Source organism: Equus quagga, chromosome 2, assembly GCF_021613505.1.
Source record: "Equus quagga isolate Etosha38 chromosome 2, UCLA_HA_Equagga_1.0, whole genome shotgun sequence".
NCBI lineage: Eukaryota > Metazoa > Chordata > Mammalia > Perissodactyla > Equidae > Equus > Equus quagga.
The window spans coordinates 47729265-47743277 of record NC_060268.1 but is presented as its reverse complement, the minus strand read 5'-3'; the positions used below and the strand labels follow the sequence as shown (position 1 = coordinate 47743277).

The following is a 14013-nucleotide window of genomic DNA, read 5'->3' as shown; positions in this document are numbered from 1 at the left end:
TCACAAACTGTATCAGTGACAAGATTTTTAACCTACTCTGGCTCTCAGTGCCTCACAATCTTTGTGATTCCCTTTTATGTCTTTAGTCTTTTCTGATTACCTTCAGTAACCCCGAGGGAAGTAAGTCTGGGTAACCTGTGGCTAGGCGAATTTTTTACTGTTTAAAGGGACTGCTGTGCTTACCTCAACTGAATGACTGGGCATCATTTTCTAATGGCAAGAAAATGGATGCCACGCAAAGTAACAACCAACCAATAAACCCAAGTAGTTGGGATTCTCTAGTGATGATGTAAGACTTTACAATTGCAATGTGATTTATTTTTATCATTATTTATAATGGTAACTGAAAGAAATGGGACGTCTGGTATCTGTTGAGTTTTTTTCAGGTTGTTATTTCCCTAAGGAAAAAGCAAATTTAGACTTATTCTTTCTTTCAGAAAAGAGGTGATGATTTTGAAACTGTCTCCTTCTGGCTCTCTAACACATGCCGATTTTTGCACTGCTTGAAGCAGTACAGTGGAGAAGAGGTGAGAAAACCTTGACTATAAAACCAGCTTGCTATACTTGCTCTGGCCTTTTTAGGGACAAATTTTCAAGCACAAAATGGTTAACCATTTGTTACTTGGAAACCTGAGTTCAGGGGTGGCCTGGAAGTTCACAGCTTGGTTTGATGTTTGTTATTTACTAAACAGTGAATTGAGAAGTGACATAGTTCTTCCCTCTGAGAGTCCGTATTTTGAGAAAGCACAGCAGAAATAAAATGAGCATTGGTCAATGAGTAGTTACCAGTAATGAAACTTTTTGTCAATATGTGTGGAAGTCGGCTTTTCAAGGACTGATATAGGAATATTGAACTATTTAAAGAAATTAATCAATTTTGGCTTGCTGTAATACATGAAAGGTGATTAAGACGTATCTCTTTCAATTTGTCCAAAAATCTGTTTTGCTTTTGTTTTGTAGTGACTTGTTCATCAGTTTGATAGACTTCATATTTCAAATTTATGTAATGTATTAATAATTACCGCTTACTAAGGGTTGCCTAGTATGTATCAGACAGCACTTACTATACACTATGTTATTTAATTCTTACAACATCTCTGTGAGGCAGGAATTATAACCCAGTTTTATAGATGAGGAAACTGAAGCTCAGTCATGTTCATCCATTTGCCCAAGTTCTCTCAGCCATAAGGAACAGAGCTGGGATTCTGGGTCTGCCCACCTCCAAGGGCCTGTGCCCCTACCCACTGCTGTCCTTGCCTCCCCATCCTCTGCTGGGTGAACAGGCAGAGAAGCTGAGCAGTAGCACTTCCTGAGCGCACAGAGGCTAGAGGTAGGGCACTGCCCTGGCAAATGATGGGAGATACAAATATGAGCAAGATGTGGTCCCAGAGGAGATGGGATTGACAGACCAGCATCCCCCAGAGGGTCCCTACTTATAGATCATGTTGTTAAGTGGGTTGTAGGGAGGCAGGTGCTTGACCATGGGTGGGATCCACCATGTAGAAAATTGCCTTTGTCAGGCAGTGTCTGACAAAGGACCTGCCTATACAGATGACTTTCCATTTTAACAAATACCACCAAAAGATTCCTTTCTAAGCTCAGACTGAAAATCATGTATGGATACCATAAAACAGAAAAGAGAAATTTTTAATTTATTCACTGGTCTCTATAGAAACTGGTCTATTTTAAGATAATGTATGCGCTATGGGTACAATATTTATAAGTAGGACTTAGAACTAATGAACTGAACTTAAGAGATTAGTACTTTAGATAATTTAGTGTTTGGCAGTAAACATCTTGTTTCGTAAATGAAAACACTCAATTTTTTCAAATTAAGTTCCCCCATCTTGTTGCATTGACATTGCTGTTGGAAAGGCTTAAATGCTAGGTTGCCAAGTTTAGATATTATTCAAAATCTAGTAAGTGGAAGGGGGATATGATGGAAACAAATACATACAGCATTTGAGAAGGATTATTCTGGCATTTATGTGTGGGATGGATGGAAACTCTTTGGAAAGAGGAAAAGAGAGCGTGAGGATGCTGATGAAAACAAGATAGTTAAACAGAAGAGAGATTTTATTTCATGTATATCATTAACTTTGCATTATGGCTCTAGGGCTTTATGAAACACAACACATCTCGCCAGAATGAACACTGCCTCACCAATTTTGACCTGGCTGAGTACCGGCAGGTGCTAAGTGACTTGGCCATTCAGATCTACCAGCAGCTTGTGCGGGTGTTAGAGAACATCCTTCAGCCAATGATCGGTAAGGCCAGGGCATTGCTGACATCGAGGTCTGCCCACCTCACGTGCCCGCCAGTAGATGACCAGCAGTGACACGTGTTTCAGAGCACATATTCATATGGGGAACATACAGTAGTAAGACTCAGTTCTAAAATTAGCTGAGGAATCCCAGAACTTGGGCTGTTAGCCATGACTAACTAGGATACACCAAAATCACTGCTTCCACATGATCGAAACAGCAGGATCTGGATTCCCTCCCCAGTGCTGTATGCCTCGCTCTGAAGTTTGGGTTATGCTTTATACCCAGCCATAGACCTCATGCCTCATCCAGTTTTCAGAAACACTTTCAACTTTGGGCTGGCACACTGCTACACTACTCCATCTAAAACTTAGGAGCCTGGGAAGGGTTTGTGCTTTGTCTCACAGGCTGCAGTAAAATGGTTGGGAGGCTGCCATGGCAGTAAGAGGTCTCAGACACCACAGGCTGGGTTGTCCATCTCATGGCCCCTAGGGAATGGTTAAAGGCAGTTTGGTTTAACGTAGCAGTTTCTCACTGGATGAGTGACTGGTGTGTGTGTGTGTGTGTATGTTTCTATATGTATTCAGCTAAGTGTGTGATTCCATGCACCTCTCTTTATACGTTTGCAGTCATTCCAGGTGTTTATGTATCATGCTACCTATGTTCCTTTGGAATGTGTAGCATGTGTGAAGTAGGTAGGAATTAGGAGACATGTAAAAATTACAGGCTGCTAATTTTGAATGCATTGAATTAAAAAAAATTTTTTTTAAGTTACCAAACTGTTTTCCTCGGGCAAATAATCAAATATCCTCTTGAGGCTACTCCCTGCTACCTTTTCTTTCCCCGCCCATGTGTTTTCCACATTTCCACAACTTCTTCATTTCCCTTCTCTTAGCTCACATTTTCTGTCATAGGCCCACAATTAAACAACTAGAAACACAAAAGGCTGAGGAAGCCATAGGAGATGGCAGTGATTTCATCAGTTGTTCCCTGAAAGGCCATGCATTTAAAGCAACCTTGGTCAGCTACAATGCAAGAGCTATCAGAGGCAAAGAAGGTCAGCTGTAGCCAACCTTTCTATTTTGCCTGTTTCTATTGGCTGAACAAGAAGTTTGCCTGTAAGATGTCCCACTTTAAACAACTACCCCCATCACTCAGTGACTTAACAGCTACAAACGTTTTGAGTCAGTCTGAGGTTCTGTAAGGCTGCATATAGTACCAGGAGATAGAAAAATGAATCAGGCATGGCCTCTGCTGTCAAGGGGCTCCCAGTCCAGGGAGTGGGCCTCCTGAAACCATCCTAGAAGAGGCGTAAGCCAAATGCTATGGGAGCACAGTAGAGGGAGCAGCAGTGCCCCGGATGAGCAGACTGAGTCTTGGGAGGCAGAGGTTAACCCGAGGTTTCTCTGTGCCTGTGGCAAGCTCAGGGCAAGGACGGGCCCAGCTCTCCAGCCCCACACAACTGCCCTGCCCGAGTTTTCTCCCAGACATGCCCAGTCTCCCGCCTTCCTCGCTGCTTGATTTGCTTGCCTCTGGGCTCAGCTAGCACTGGAGAATGCTTCTCTTCTCCCTACCTGCTCCTGACCCCTCTCTCAGAAACCCTCCCAAGACACCACACACTTGTGCTCTTACAAGGCTACTGCTTCATGTTTCAGAAAATACACCATTAAGATTAATTTCTTGGTAAATTTTTGTATATAAGAATTATTTCTTCCTTAAAGTTTAAGATCCAGAAGCCCTTTTTTTGTGAAGTTCTTTTTCCCCTCTATTTTTTTTTTTAAAGATTGGCACCTGGGCTAACGACTGTTGCCAATTTTTTTTTTTCTGCTTTATCTCCACAAACCCCCCCTGTACACAGTTGTATATCTTAGTTGCCGGTCCTTCTAGTTGTGAGATGTGGGACCCGCCTCAACGTGGCCTGATGAGCGGTGCCATGTCCACGCCTAGGAGCCGAACCCTGGGCCACGGCAGTGGAGCACACGAACTTAACCACTCGGCCACGGAGCCGGCCCCTTTTTCCCTCTATCTTGATGCTCAGATAATTTTCCTAAATTGAATGTGTGTTTGTGTATATGAGAGTGTGTGTATGTGTCTATGTGTATGCACGTGAAACAAGTTTCTTTCCAGATCTTCTCTTGTAACACTTGAACTCCTCCTGCAGTCTCTGGCATGCTGGAGCATGAAACCATTCAGGGAGTATCTGGGGTGAAGCCCACAGGGCTAAGAAAGCGGACTTCCAGCATCGCCGATGAGGGCACCTACACGCTGGACTCCATCCTCCGGCAGCTCAACTCCTTCCATTCGGTCATGTGTCAGCACGGCATGGACCCCGAGCTAATCAAGCAGGTGGTCAAGCAGATGTTCTACATTGTGGGGGCCATCACCCTCAACAACCTCCTCCTGCGGAAGGACATGTGCTCCTGGAGTAAAGGCATGCAGATCAGGTGAGCAAACACCAACACCTGTGGTGGCCTCGTCTCACTGCCCCACCCACCTGCCAGGGCGCAGAGAGCCGATGGCGTTCGAGGTCCCGACACCTGATGTCTGCAGCCCCTGGCCAAGCAGCAAGGGAAGACCGGGCATGGAGCCGCTTTCCCTTCCCCTGCTGGACTCCCCCACGTCCTCCATTACTGCTCCCCGCTGTGCCTTTCCTCAGGTTCCACTCGCTGCTTGTTAGGAACCTGCTCCACTGGGGTGGGAACTCCCTTGAGGGAGCGGAGAGATGGTGAAAAATATGTAAAGATGAGATAGCTGCTTCCTCTCCTTTTCTGTGTGTTTTAATTGTAAAATAACAGGATATCAAATTGTAATGAAAAGTTCTAATGTTTTATTGCTCTTAGAAATTTATTTTTGACAAAATACCTCTTTGTACCTATGGCAACAAGAATATGTCTAGTAGAGCTTTTACTAACATTTGAAACATGCCCCTTTATATGTTAAGAAAAGCTGCACACAATTTTATGCCCCACTGCTCCTCAGCATAACCTCATTATCATAATAGAATTGATTTTTTTTAATAATTTATTTTAATACAGCTAGAATATTCACCAAGAGGGGGAAAAAAAGGATTTCTCCTATAAAAGTCTTTAGTTACTCAGTCGCAGGAAACCTTAGTGTTCTTTTCAAATTTTCTGTTCTGACCAACATCATTGTAGTTAAGATAATGCCTTCCACTCAAGTATTAGAGTCTATTTCTCTAGAAGCTTTGTTTACACATGTGCAACACCTGTCGTAAATCATAACACTTCCTATTTGCCTGATTACTAAGTTGTGATTGTGAGTCCATTCGCCTTATTTTAGTTTGAGAACCACTGTCACTTGGTTGACCACCTCATGAAACCTCAGCATCTGTGTAGTTTCCGTGTCTCTGTATGTTTGAGGTCTTCATCTTTTCCAGTGGCCCCCACTTGCCCTTCTCTCCTTCCATCACCCAGCCACTATCTCCATCACTCAGCCTCTTCCCTAAAGAAGGCTGGAGCACAAAGTCTGTGTGAGGGGATCTTGTTAGCCAGTTCACTAATTTGGGGTTTGACTTAAGGAAGAGAGAGTACTTAAAAGATTATTGATTCTCACCTCTGAAGTTATCAGAAAAGCTAGAAGGTGTTTTCTGGTCAGCTGTTTCATAAGGACACAGCCATATTATGTGTTCTATTTTGTCTTTCAGCGAGTCTTCATAACTTTTGTTATAATGGCTATATATCTATCTCCCATTAAAGATAATTATATTCTCTATTCATTTACTCTTATATAATCATGATTATAAACCTCATGACTATTTATAATGATAAATTTTTAAGCACAGCTGATAAAATTTAAGAAAATTGAACAAAAATACTGCCTGTCATTTTAACTGAAATTTGTGACAAAGCCACACACAAAAAAATTAAGACATTTATGACAACATTCAGTAAATTTGCATTTTTTTTTGGCATAGGTACAATGTCAGTCAGCTGGAAGAATGGCTACGTGACAAGAATCTGATGAACAGTGGGGCTAAAGAAACCCTGGAACCTCTCATTCAGGCTGCTCAGCTTTTGCAAGTGAAAAAGAAAACAGATGATGATGCAGAAGCCATTTGTTCCATGTGCAATGCGTTAACTACTGCCCAGGTAAAGCAACTTTCTCTTTTATGAAAGAGTTTAACGTTCTTCGAGGGTGATATTTAGGGAAGCAAAGAGGTCTTCTAGCTATTGCTCCTGTCTCTGAGCCGACTGTATCTGTGTCAGAGAAGATAGGTATCTATACAGAGCTGGAAGAAAGTAATACTTTTCAGTGCTGATCACAGTCATCCACATTCAAGATTCAGGAATTACTGATTGAGTGTCTACAGTGTCCTGCATAATGTTCCAGGCACTAAGATACAACCATGAACAAAACAAAGTCCCTGCTCAGGGGGTGGACATACCATGGAGCTTGTATTCCACAAAGTAATTTTCAATATTATTTGATAATTGAATGGTTCTTTAGACTTCTCTATTTTAAGACAGATAATTTTTGTTCCTTCAGTTCAGTAAATGACCAATTGAGCTCCTATCTCAAGGCACCTTACTTTTTGCTGGGGGAGATACTTCAGTAAATTAGGAACAATTCCTGCCTAAAAGGAACTTCGAGTTTAGTAGGGAAGACAGATGTCCCAGCTGATTCTACCATAAGAGTTCTAGCAAGTTCTATAGTAAGATATCTGAAGGAAGGGCTGAGGGGCAATAACTGAGGTCCCATTAAGCTGGGTCTTGAAGTGAAGGAAGTGAGAAGATGGGGAGGGCCTTTGAGGACAGTGTCCACAGCATGAGGCAAGGCATAGGCATAAACATACCCTTTTTTTTGCCCAGTTATTTCTGTGCTGACTCGGGGACTTTCTTAATGGTCATCACATTTCTCATGACATAGAAATCTCACATAGATTATACACAGAACATGTACAGAAAGTAGCTAGATGGATACTCAGAGAACCCTGTTAACAATGGCCACTTGGGGAGACTCAGAGGATGGGAGTGGGGGCACTTGTACTTTTCATGTTGTGTTCTTTTGTACAGTTTGGATGTTTTTCCAAATTTATATTGCTTCTTAAAATGTGCAAATATTAGATTAATACAGTCGTATTGTAAAAATTCAAATCATAAAGGTAAATGTGCCTTCAGGCCAGCTCCTCCTCCACTTTTGTTCCAACCCGGTCCTGAGTAGCATTGAAAACTGTGTGCACAGATCTTTCTAGTTTTCCAGATTATAAGCACTAGTGTATCTTTGATAATATGCTGAAAACTTTGATCATTTCATTTCTCACAGATTGTCAAAGTGTTAAATTTGTATACTCCAGTTAATGAGTTTGAAGAACGAGTGTCTGTATCGTTTATTCGTACTATACAGGTAAGATCTCCCAAACTTTCTTTTTCTTTGATTCACCAACCCAGTCATTTGAATGGAAATTTTATAATTTATTGAAGGATAATATGTTTTTTATTGTATTGTTTCATTTTAGTTTTACAGTGCATTAACTTTTTTGATAACAGCTTATTGGAAAAATGAAGTGATTTTAAAACAAATATAAACATTCTTCATTAGTCGAGGACTTTTTGGTAGAATTTTTGGCAGAAAAAAAATCTTCGTAGATTCAGAGAACTGATGCTCTTTGTTTTGTTTTTTTAATCTCCTCAGATGCGTTTACGAGACAGGAAGGACTCTCCTCAGCTGCTCATGGATGCTAAACACATCTTTCCTGTCACCTTCCCTTTTAACCCATCCTCTCTCGCGCTGGAAACCATCCAGATCCCAGCCAGCCTGGGCCTGGGCTTCATATCACGGGTCTGAACGTGAGGGCAAGGCAAACAGGGACAGTACATTTCTTGCCTGAAATAAGAACCCATTATTTCCAGTGAGCTACTGAAAACACATTTTTAAAGAGAAAGTACTGATTATCTCCTAAACAAGAGGTTCTTAACTGGAAATCTCCCTAGAATACTTTCATCACCTTGGAAAGAAAGATAGGCTCCTTTGTACTGTGTTACCTTTATAGCAACACTCATCCGTGAGCAGTTAGGTATCCTGAGTTTACATGCAGGTGAATGACGAAAGGAAGGAAGATAAATGTGTCTTCAGATGCCAGCATCTAAATGGTATAAAAAAGGTAAATTCCAGATATGAGCTGTTGTTAGGAAGGCGCCAACAAAGAACGTCGTCTGCACTACGCAGAACTGAAAGAAAAATCGCCGTTGAGTACGTATCATATCAGTTTAGGAATCAGTTATGCTGATATTGTCAAACTGGATCAAAGAAATAAACTGGCAATATGTAAAGTAATTGGTCAAGTAACTTGCTTATATGTGTCACTATGATACAGAGATACTAAGAGAATGTTGGTTTGCTGTATAGCATAGAAGTCCATTTGTACTGTAGTTTACTGAGCATTTTAAATTGCTGCTACATACCGTGTTCTTTAAAATGTAAGCGATATTCTTAGTAGGCACTACAACAATAAGCTTCTCTTTTATCAACTCTGTTTACAATTCAGTCCGGTCACAGTTTTAACTGGAGTATGTGCGAATATCTACAGATTCCTCTGCCCAAGTAGCAGACACTGGGAAGTCCTGCAGTAACATGACCAAATGTTTGACATTTAGGGGTAGAATTAGACAAAGTGGCTCTTGTTGGTGTCATTATTTATTCAGGGTGTATGACACCGATGTGCTCGTTAGTTTTCCCTGGGTGGATATCACATCAGGGGACAGTGTTCTGTGAAGTGACTTATTTTTAGTTCCCAGATCTGATGCCTGCAGTGCATATTTTCAACCATGACAGGTTTTCTTTCTTCTTCTTAATTTATTAAGAATTAATCTCAGTCACTATCCAGAGAGGATTGTCAGAATATTCATGATTCAGGTCTTGAAACTTGATTAGCCTATAAGTTATGCAAAAGAAGGTGTATAATAAATAATTATGATTCAGTTTTTTTAGGCTGTGGAACTTCTGTAAATGTTCTCAGTACTACTAGATACTTTAAAAAGCATCGTAGTAGTAATACTTTAAGATTTGTATAAGAATATAAGAAGATTGCTGAATTTTACAGAGGATTTCCTTCAATAAGACCCGGATTCTATAAGTTTTCATTCTGAAATCTGAATAAATATATTCTCCATTTTTCTAGAAATCTTATACAATAAATCTTTCAGGTTGTGCAAAAACAAGTTCTTAGCTTTCCTCAGAAACTGTGGATCTGAATTACAATCATAGATTTATATAATTTAACTGTTAGATGGTCTAGAAAAAATGACATCTTATTAAAATATGTGCAATATTATTAATGGAAATCAAACAGTTTCAAGTCAGTGATAAAAATTGTTATTAGAAGATAGTCAACTTATTTGGGCTTCAAATTCCTCGTTTATACAATAAGAGGGTTGGACAGCTGATTCCGAAGGTCCCTTCCACATCTGAACTCCTCTCCTCCCAGTGCCTGGATCGGAGAGAAATGAGCTGCACTTACTCAGTAAGTTCACCCTCTCGTGGAAAGATCAGTGTTCGGTGCCTGTTAATTCTGAGGGATTAATAAAATAGAAAGTCACAAGTTTGTGTAGCTATAACCTTTCTTAAATGTACATGATTTACATACATGCTTTTAGAAAGTTAATTAGTTTATTTTTTATTGAATCATGTACAGCTGTATTCAGTTTGGATACATTTAATTTGCAAAACCAACCAAAAACACTACTAATTCAGTCAGATTCTCTGAGTTTTCCCTGGTTGTCAGTGTGGTTTTCAATTAACTCTTAACAACCATTTCCTTAGTATGAATGTGTCAGCATCTAAGAGCATGGGTGGGACTTGGGTTGGGGGTTGCTAGAAAAAGCCCACCATGGTACAGGCTGTCCACCCCAGACCCCAAAATCCTCCCAGGCCCTCCCCAGCTTAGTCCTGTGTAGCTTGTCCCACGCACACCCTGAATCTTATCAGGGCTTCAAGATCACGCTGTGGCTCCCACAGCCACTGCAGCCCTTGATCTTAGCCCCAGACAGCCAGATCCTGAAGCATCTCTGGTCTGGGCCTTTCTCTCTCTCCTATCTCCTGTCTTTCTGCGGTCAAGTGCTGGAGCCTCTGTTCCACACCGGGGCCAGCGTCCCTCCTGTTCAGGGATGGCCACACAAAGATTATGCTATTCCAGGGCTCCAACTTCAAGACCTACCCAGAACCCCAGATGGGGATCCGAAGTAACTTCTCTCAGCATCTTTAGTCATACCAAGAATACAACCAGAGAACGCCAAGATCTGATAAATGATGCTGTGTACAACTTTCTTGAGGATGCAACAATATTCTGCCAACTGTGGGGATGCTTTGGCCACTCTGAGGACTGCTCACCCTTCTCGCTCTCCATCCACACTTTCTCACCCAGCTTCAAACACACCTCCAGCAGCCTCCCACCCACCCATTTATCTGTTCTCTCTTCCCTCTCCCTCAGCCGAATCCTAGATCCTATTACCTGCACACTCGTCTGCCCTGACGGTGTTGAAGGCAGTGGATGGAGTCAGCCCACAAGCCCTGCTGGCTCCCTGGTTGCTTACCTTCTGGCCATTGGCACAAGTTCTTGTTGGTCTCACTTCTCTGCAGTACATTCTTTACTATTGTCATTAATTTGCTTTTTCATAAGTCCTCTAAGACACACAATAGAAATTCAAAGAAAGATCTTGAAAGAACAGTTGGTCATTGTCTCCATAGCCCCTTCAGTAGTCTCCACCCCACTCACCTTACACACAGACTCAGCTCACACCTTGGAATGCAAAGGTGAAAAATTAGAAGCACTTTCCCTTCTCGTAGCTTTCCTTAGGTTTCAGGCTTTGATCTGCCTCAGCGTAACCACAAAGAAGGGGAAGATTAACATGGGATAAGAGCCACGAAGTGTAGCTTCATGATTCCTGTGGAAGTTTTGAGAATTCCTCATATACCTGACACTTCTTTTGTCAGGTGCAAAGGTACAAAAATATATATTCCAAAGCCAACTGAAAGGAGATTTGGGGATTCGGGTCAGTTTATATGATTTGCTTTATTTCCTTCATTTCAATGGATAATTGAGAGTTGACTCTTTCTGGGTGAGTCATGATGTGTAATATAGATCAAATCTTTCAATAACAGTGGAGGAGGTTATAGAAATACTTGGAGGATTCAGTAGAGTGATTGCTGTGAGAAATTACTTTGCTGGTTATGCTAGGTAAAGGGCTACTGGCCACTGTCCTGAGAAGTCCTCACACAATTCTTCCTCCCCCTCCCTCTCCCCCTCCCCCCCCCCCTCACACACACACACACACACACACACACACACACACACACACTCACCAGTTTGTAGAGTTCCCCAGGAGGCATAATCAAGGATCCTCGGGGTAACTTCAACTGTTCAGGATAAAACAGAAAGCGAAAATGAGTGTGTGATCCTCACATTCTCCTCCCGAAAGCAGTGTAGAAGCAGTCCCTTGTGTCTGGCTGTGCTTTACTTCAGCGCTTTCCCTGTGTTACCTCCTTGTGTCCTCACAGCGGCACTGGAAGGTAGAAAGGGGAGCTTCTGCACTCTTCTGTGATGATAATTTGAGAGACGATAAGGTCAGTGACTCGCCTGAGGTCGCCTCAGCCACCACTTTCCCACATGCAGCAGTGGCAGTGAGGGCAGGTGCCAGGCAGGAGACTTTAGAGAGTCGTGAGTTTCCCTTCTGTTCCTCCCAGTGCCCGTGGGGTGCCCCGGCTCAGCAAGAGGAGCCCTCTTTCCTTATCGGAGTTGGCACCTGGCTTTGGGGACTGAGCAAGTACCCAGTTCTCTGTACTACAAGAGGAAGCGCCCAGAGCCTGGTAGTTTTCTTTTTGTCACAGTTACCTGTTGGGACTAGGTTTGACTTTTTAAAGAATCAGCCCTCCCTGGAGGGTGCACTCCTCTGCGCTTAGGTCATTAATTAGCAGCTGGCTGTCAAGCCTATGGGAAGCACTGACAGCCTCCTAAAAGTTAAGAGGAAGATCACAACACAGCCCTCAGAGTCGCTGTTAGGGCCATGAGGTGAGCTGTGGGCCTGCGGAGATCCTGGTCCCTTCTGCGGGCTGTGGCCTGGACAGGCCACATACAAGTCTGTGTGTTTGAATGTTACAGTGTGTGCATGCTGCCAGTGTGTCCTGTGGAGCTAGGAGTGTGTTGTGTGCATGCATGTAGAGAGGCTCTGTTGCCGTGGCCTCTGTTCATGGGGAAGTGCACTGTCATTTCTCAGGCTGTGCCGTGAGGGCCGCCTTAACCCCTGCTCCCTTCCCTCCTAGAGCTGCCTTAAGTTCTCTGGAACTTTCCCTCTGCAAGAGGATGTCTTGCCTGGAGAGGATCTCTCGCCCTGTTTCTCAAGGTTTTGTGAGGGCTTTGGTTGGGTGTGGCCTCCGACCATTAGACCATTAATTCTTTTCTTCCCTTCCTGCATGACCCTCTCCTTCCGTTACTTCTTCCTTTTGTTTTCTGTTATTTCCAAACAGGTATTTTAGAACTCTGAGGCTGCAGCGCTCTCAGAGGCAGTGAAACGTGGGCTTACAGAGTGTCCCTGAGTTTGGGGGCTCTGTGTCACAAGTAAGCAAATGAACTTATGGGAGAAATAGAGAGAGACGTTAGATTCTCAGTAATACTTAAATGGCTTGTTTTCCACCGACCTGTGCTTACTACAAGTAAAGGGTACAATGGTAAAAGCTTTCATGGACATTCTTTAAAAAAAATTTTAAGAACCCTGTACTATAAAAGATTGAGTGAAAACAGGAAAGAGTGCTCTAAGTTCCAATCCATTGTATTATCCTAAATTAAGTCAACCTGGAGTTAACAGTAGCTTTCTCAATAGGTCAAGAACCCGAAAAGTGCTATGTAAGATATCTGCCCAAAGGCATTTTATACATTGTTTTATTTTATAATGTGGTCTAGCCCAAACATTTATTAGCTTAATTTAATGGGTGTTATTAGATTCATAAAATGTCTGAAAATGGCTAACATTTCCTTAGTATTGTAACACTGCTTGAAATATTTGAAAGAAAAATGTTTTTTGAGTTGAAACTGGTGTGTATAATTCAATGTCTGGTCGGTCAGTACATTTTCATGCATTTTTCAGAGTCAACAGTTTGAAATATTGTTACCATATGTTATAAAACTTTAGCCTACATTTCAGCCTCTCTGAATTACTTGAGCCATTTAATTGTTTCCAACAAATGGTGAATTTTTCCTTTCCATGTGGATATGTGTTGTAATTTATGATTCCTCGCTATGTATTTTTGTGGAATCCTGAAGTAACGTTGACTTTTTGTGTGCTTGGAAAATTTAAATCGCTCTAACGGTGTTGCACAGAATGAGATCATGACATTTAACAAGTTGTATTTTAATTATTAACTTTAATTGTTAACTTACTGTGAAATGAATATGCCTTTTAACTACCATGAAATTGAACATTGCAGTTTTCCAAATATTTTTCATTGTTGAATCTGGAAAAATGATTCTCCTTTGATCTACATAGAAAAACATGAAATAGTTAATCTTTAAAAAGTTCTTAGGTAAAATATTCATCCATTGAAAAGGAAGCAGAAGTACTGAGAAGTGAAAGGCGTTATCAACCAACTCTAGTTTTAAACTGAGCCCATCCCAGCATATCTCACATGAAACTTTTAAAAGTAGGTTAAGAATTCACCTCATATCAACAACAGCCTTTGAAACATAGGTTTTCACTAGATATCACCTAGTGCTAAGATAAAAACCAAAACAATATCAGGT

The 14013-nt window shown here is 41.7% G+C and overlaps 1 protein-coding gene across 5 annotated transcripts in view; it reads left to right on the top strand.

The window, feature by feature from the left end:
• Positions 1 to 8558, top strand: part of MYO5A (myosin VA) — a 180760-nt gene extending 172202 nt beyond the window's left edge. For all 5 annotated transcript variants that reach the window (XM_046649630.1, XM_046649615.1, XM_046649609.1 and 2 more), the window contains 6 exons: positions 438 to 527; positions 2117 to 2267; positions 4426 to 4708; positions 6199 to 6373; positions 7548 to 7628; positions 7917 to 8558. In XM_046649630.1, coding sequence (XP_046505586.1) covers positions 438 to 527; positions 2117 to 2267; positions 4426 to 4708; positions 6199 to 6373; positions 7548 to 7628; positions 7917 to 8069 — 933 coding nt within the window. In that variant the 3' untranslated portion in view covers positions 8070 to 8558. The remainder of the gene's footprint in view (positions 1 to 437; positions 528 to 2116; positions 2268 to 4425; positions 4709 to 6198; positions 6374 to 7547; positions 7629 to 7916) is intronic.
• Positions 8559 to 14013: the final 5455 nt, after the last annotated feature.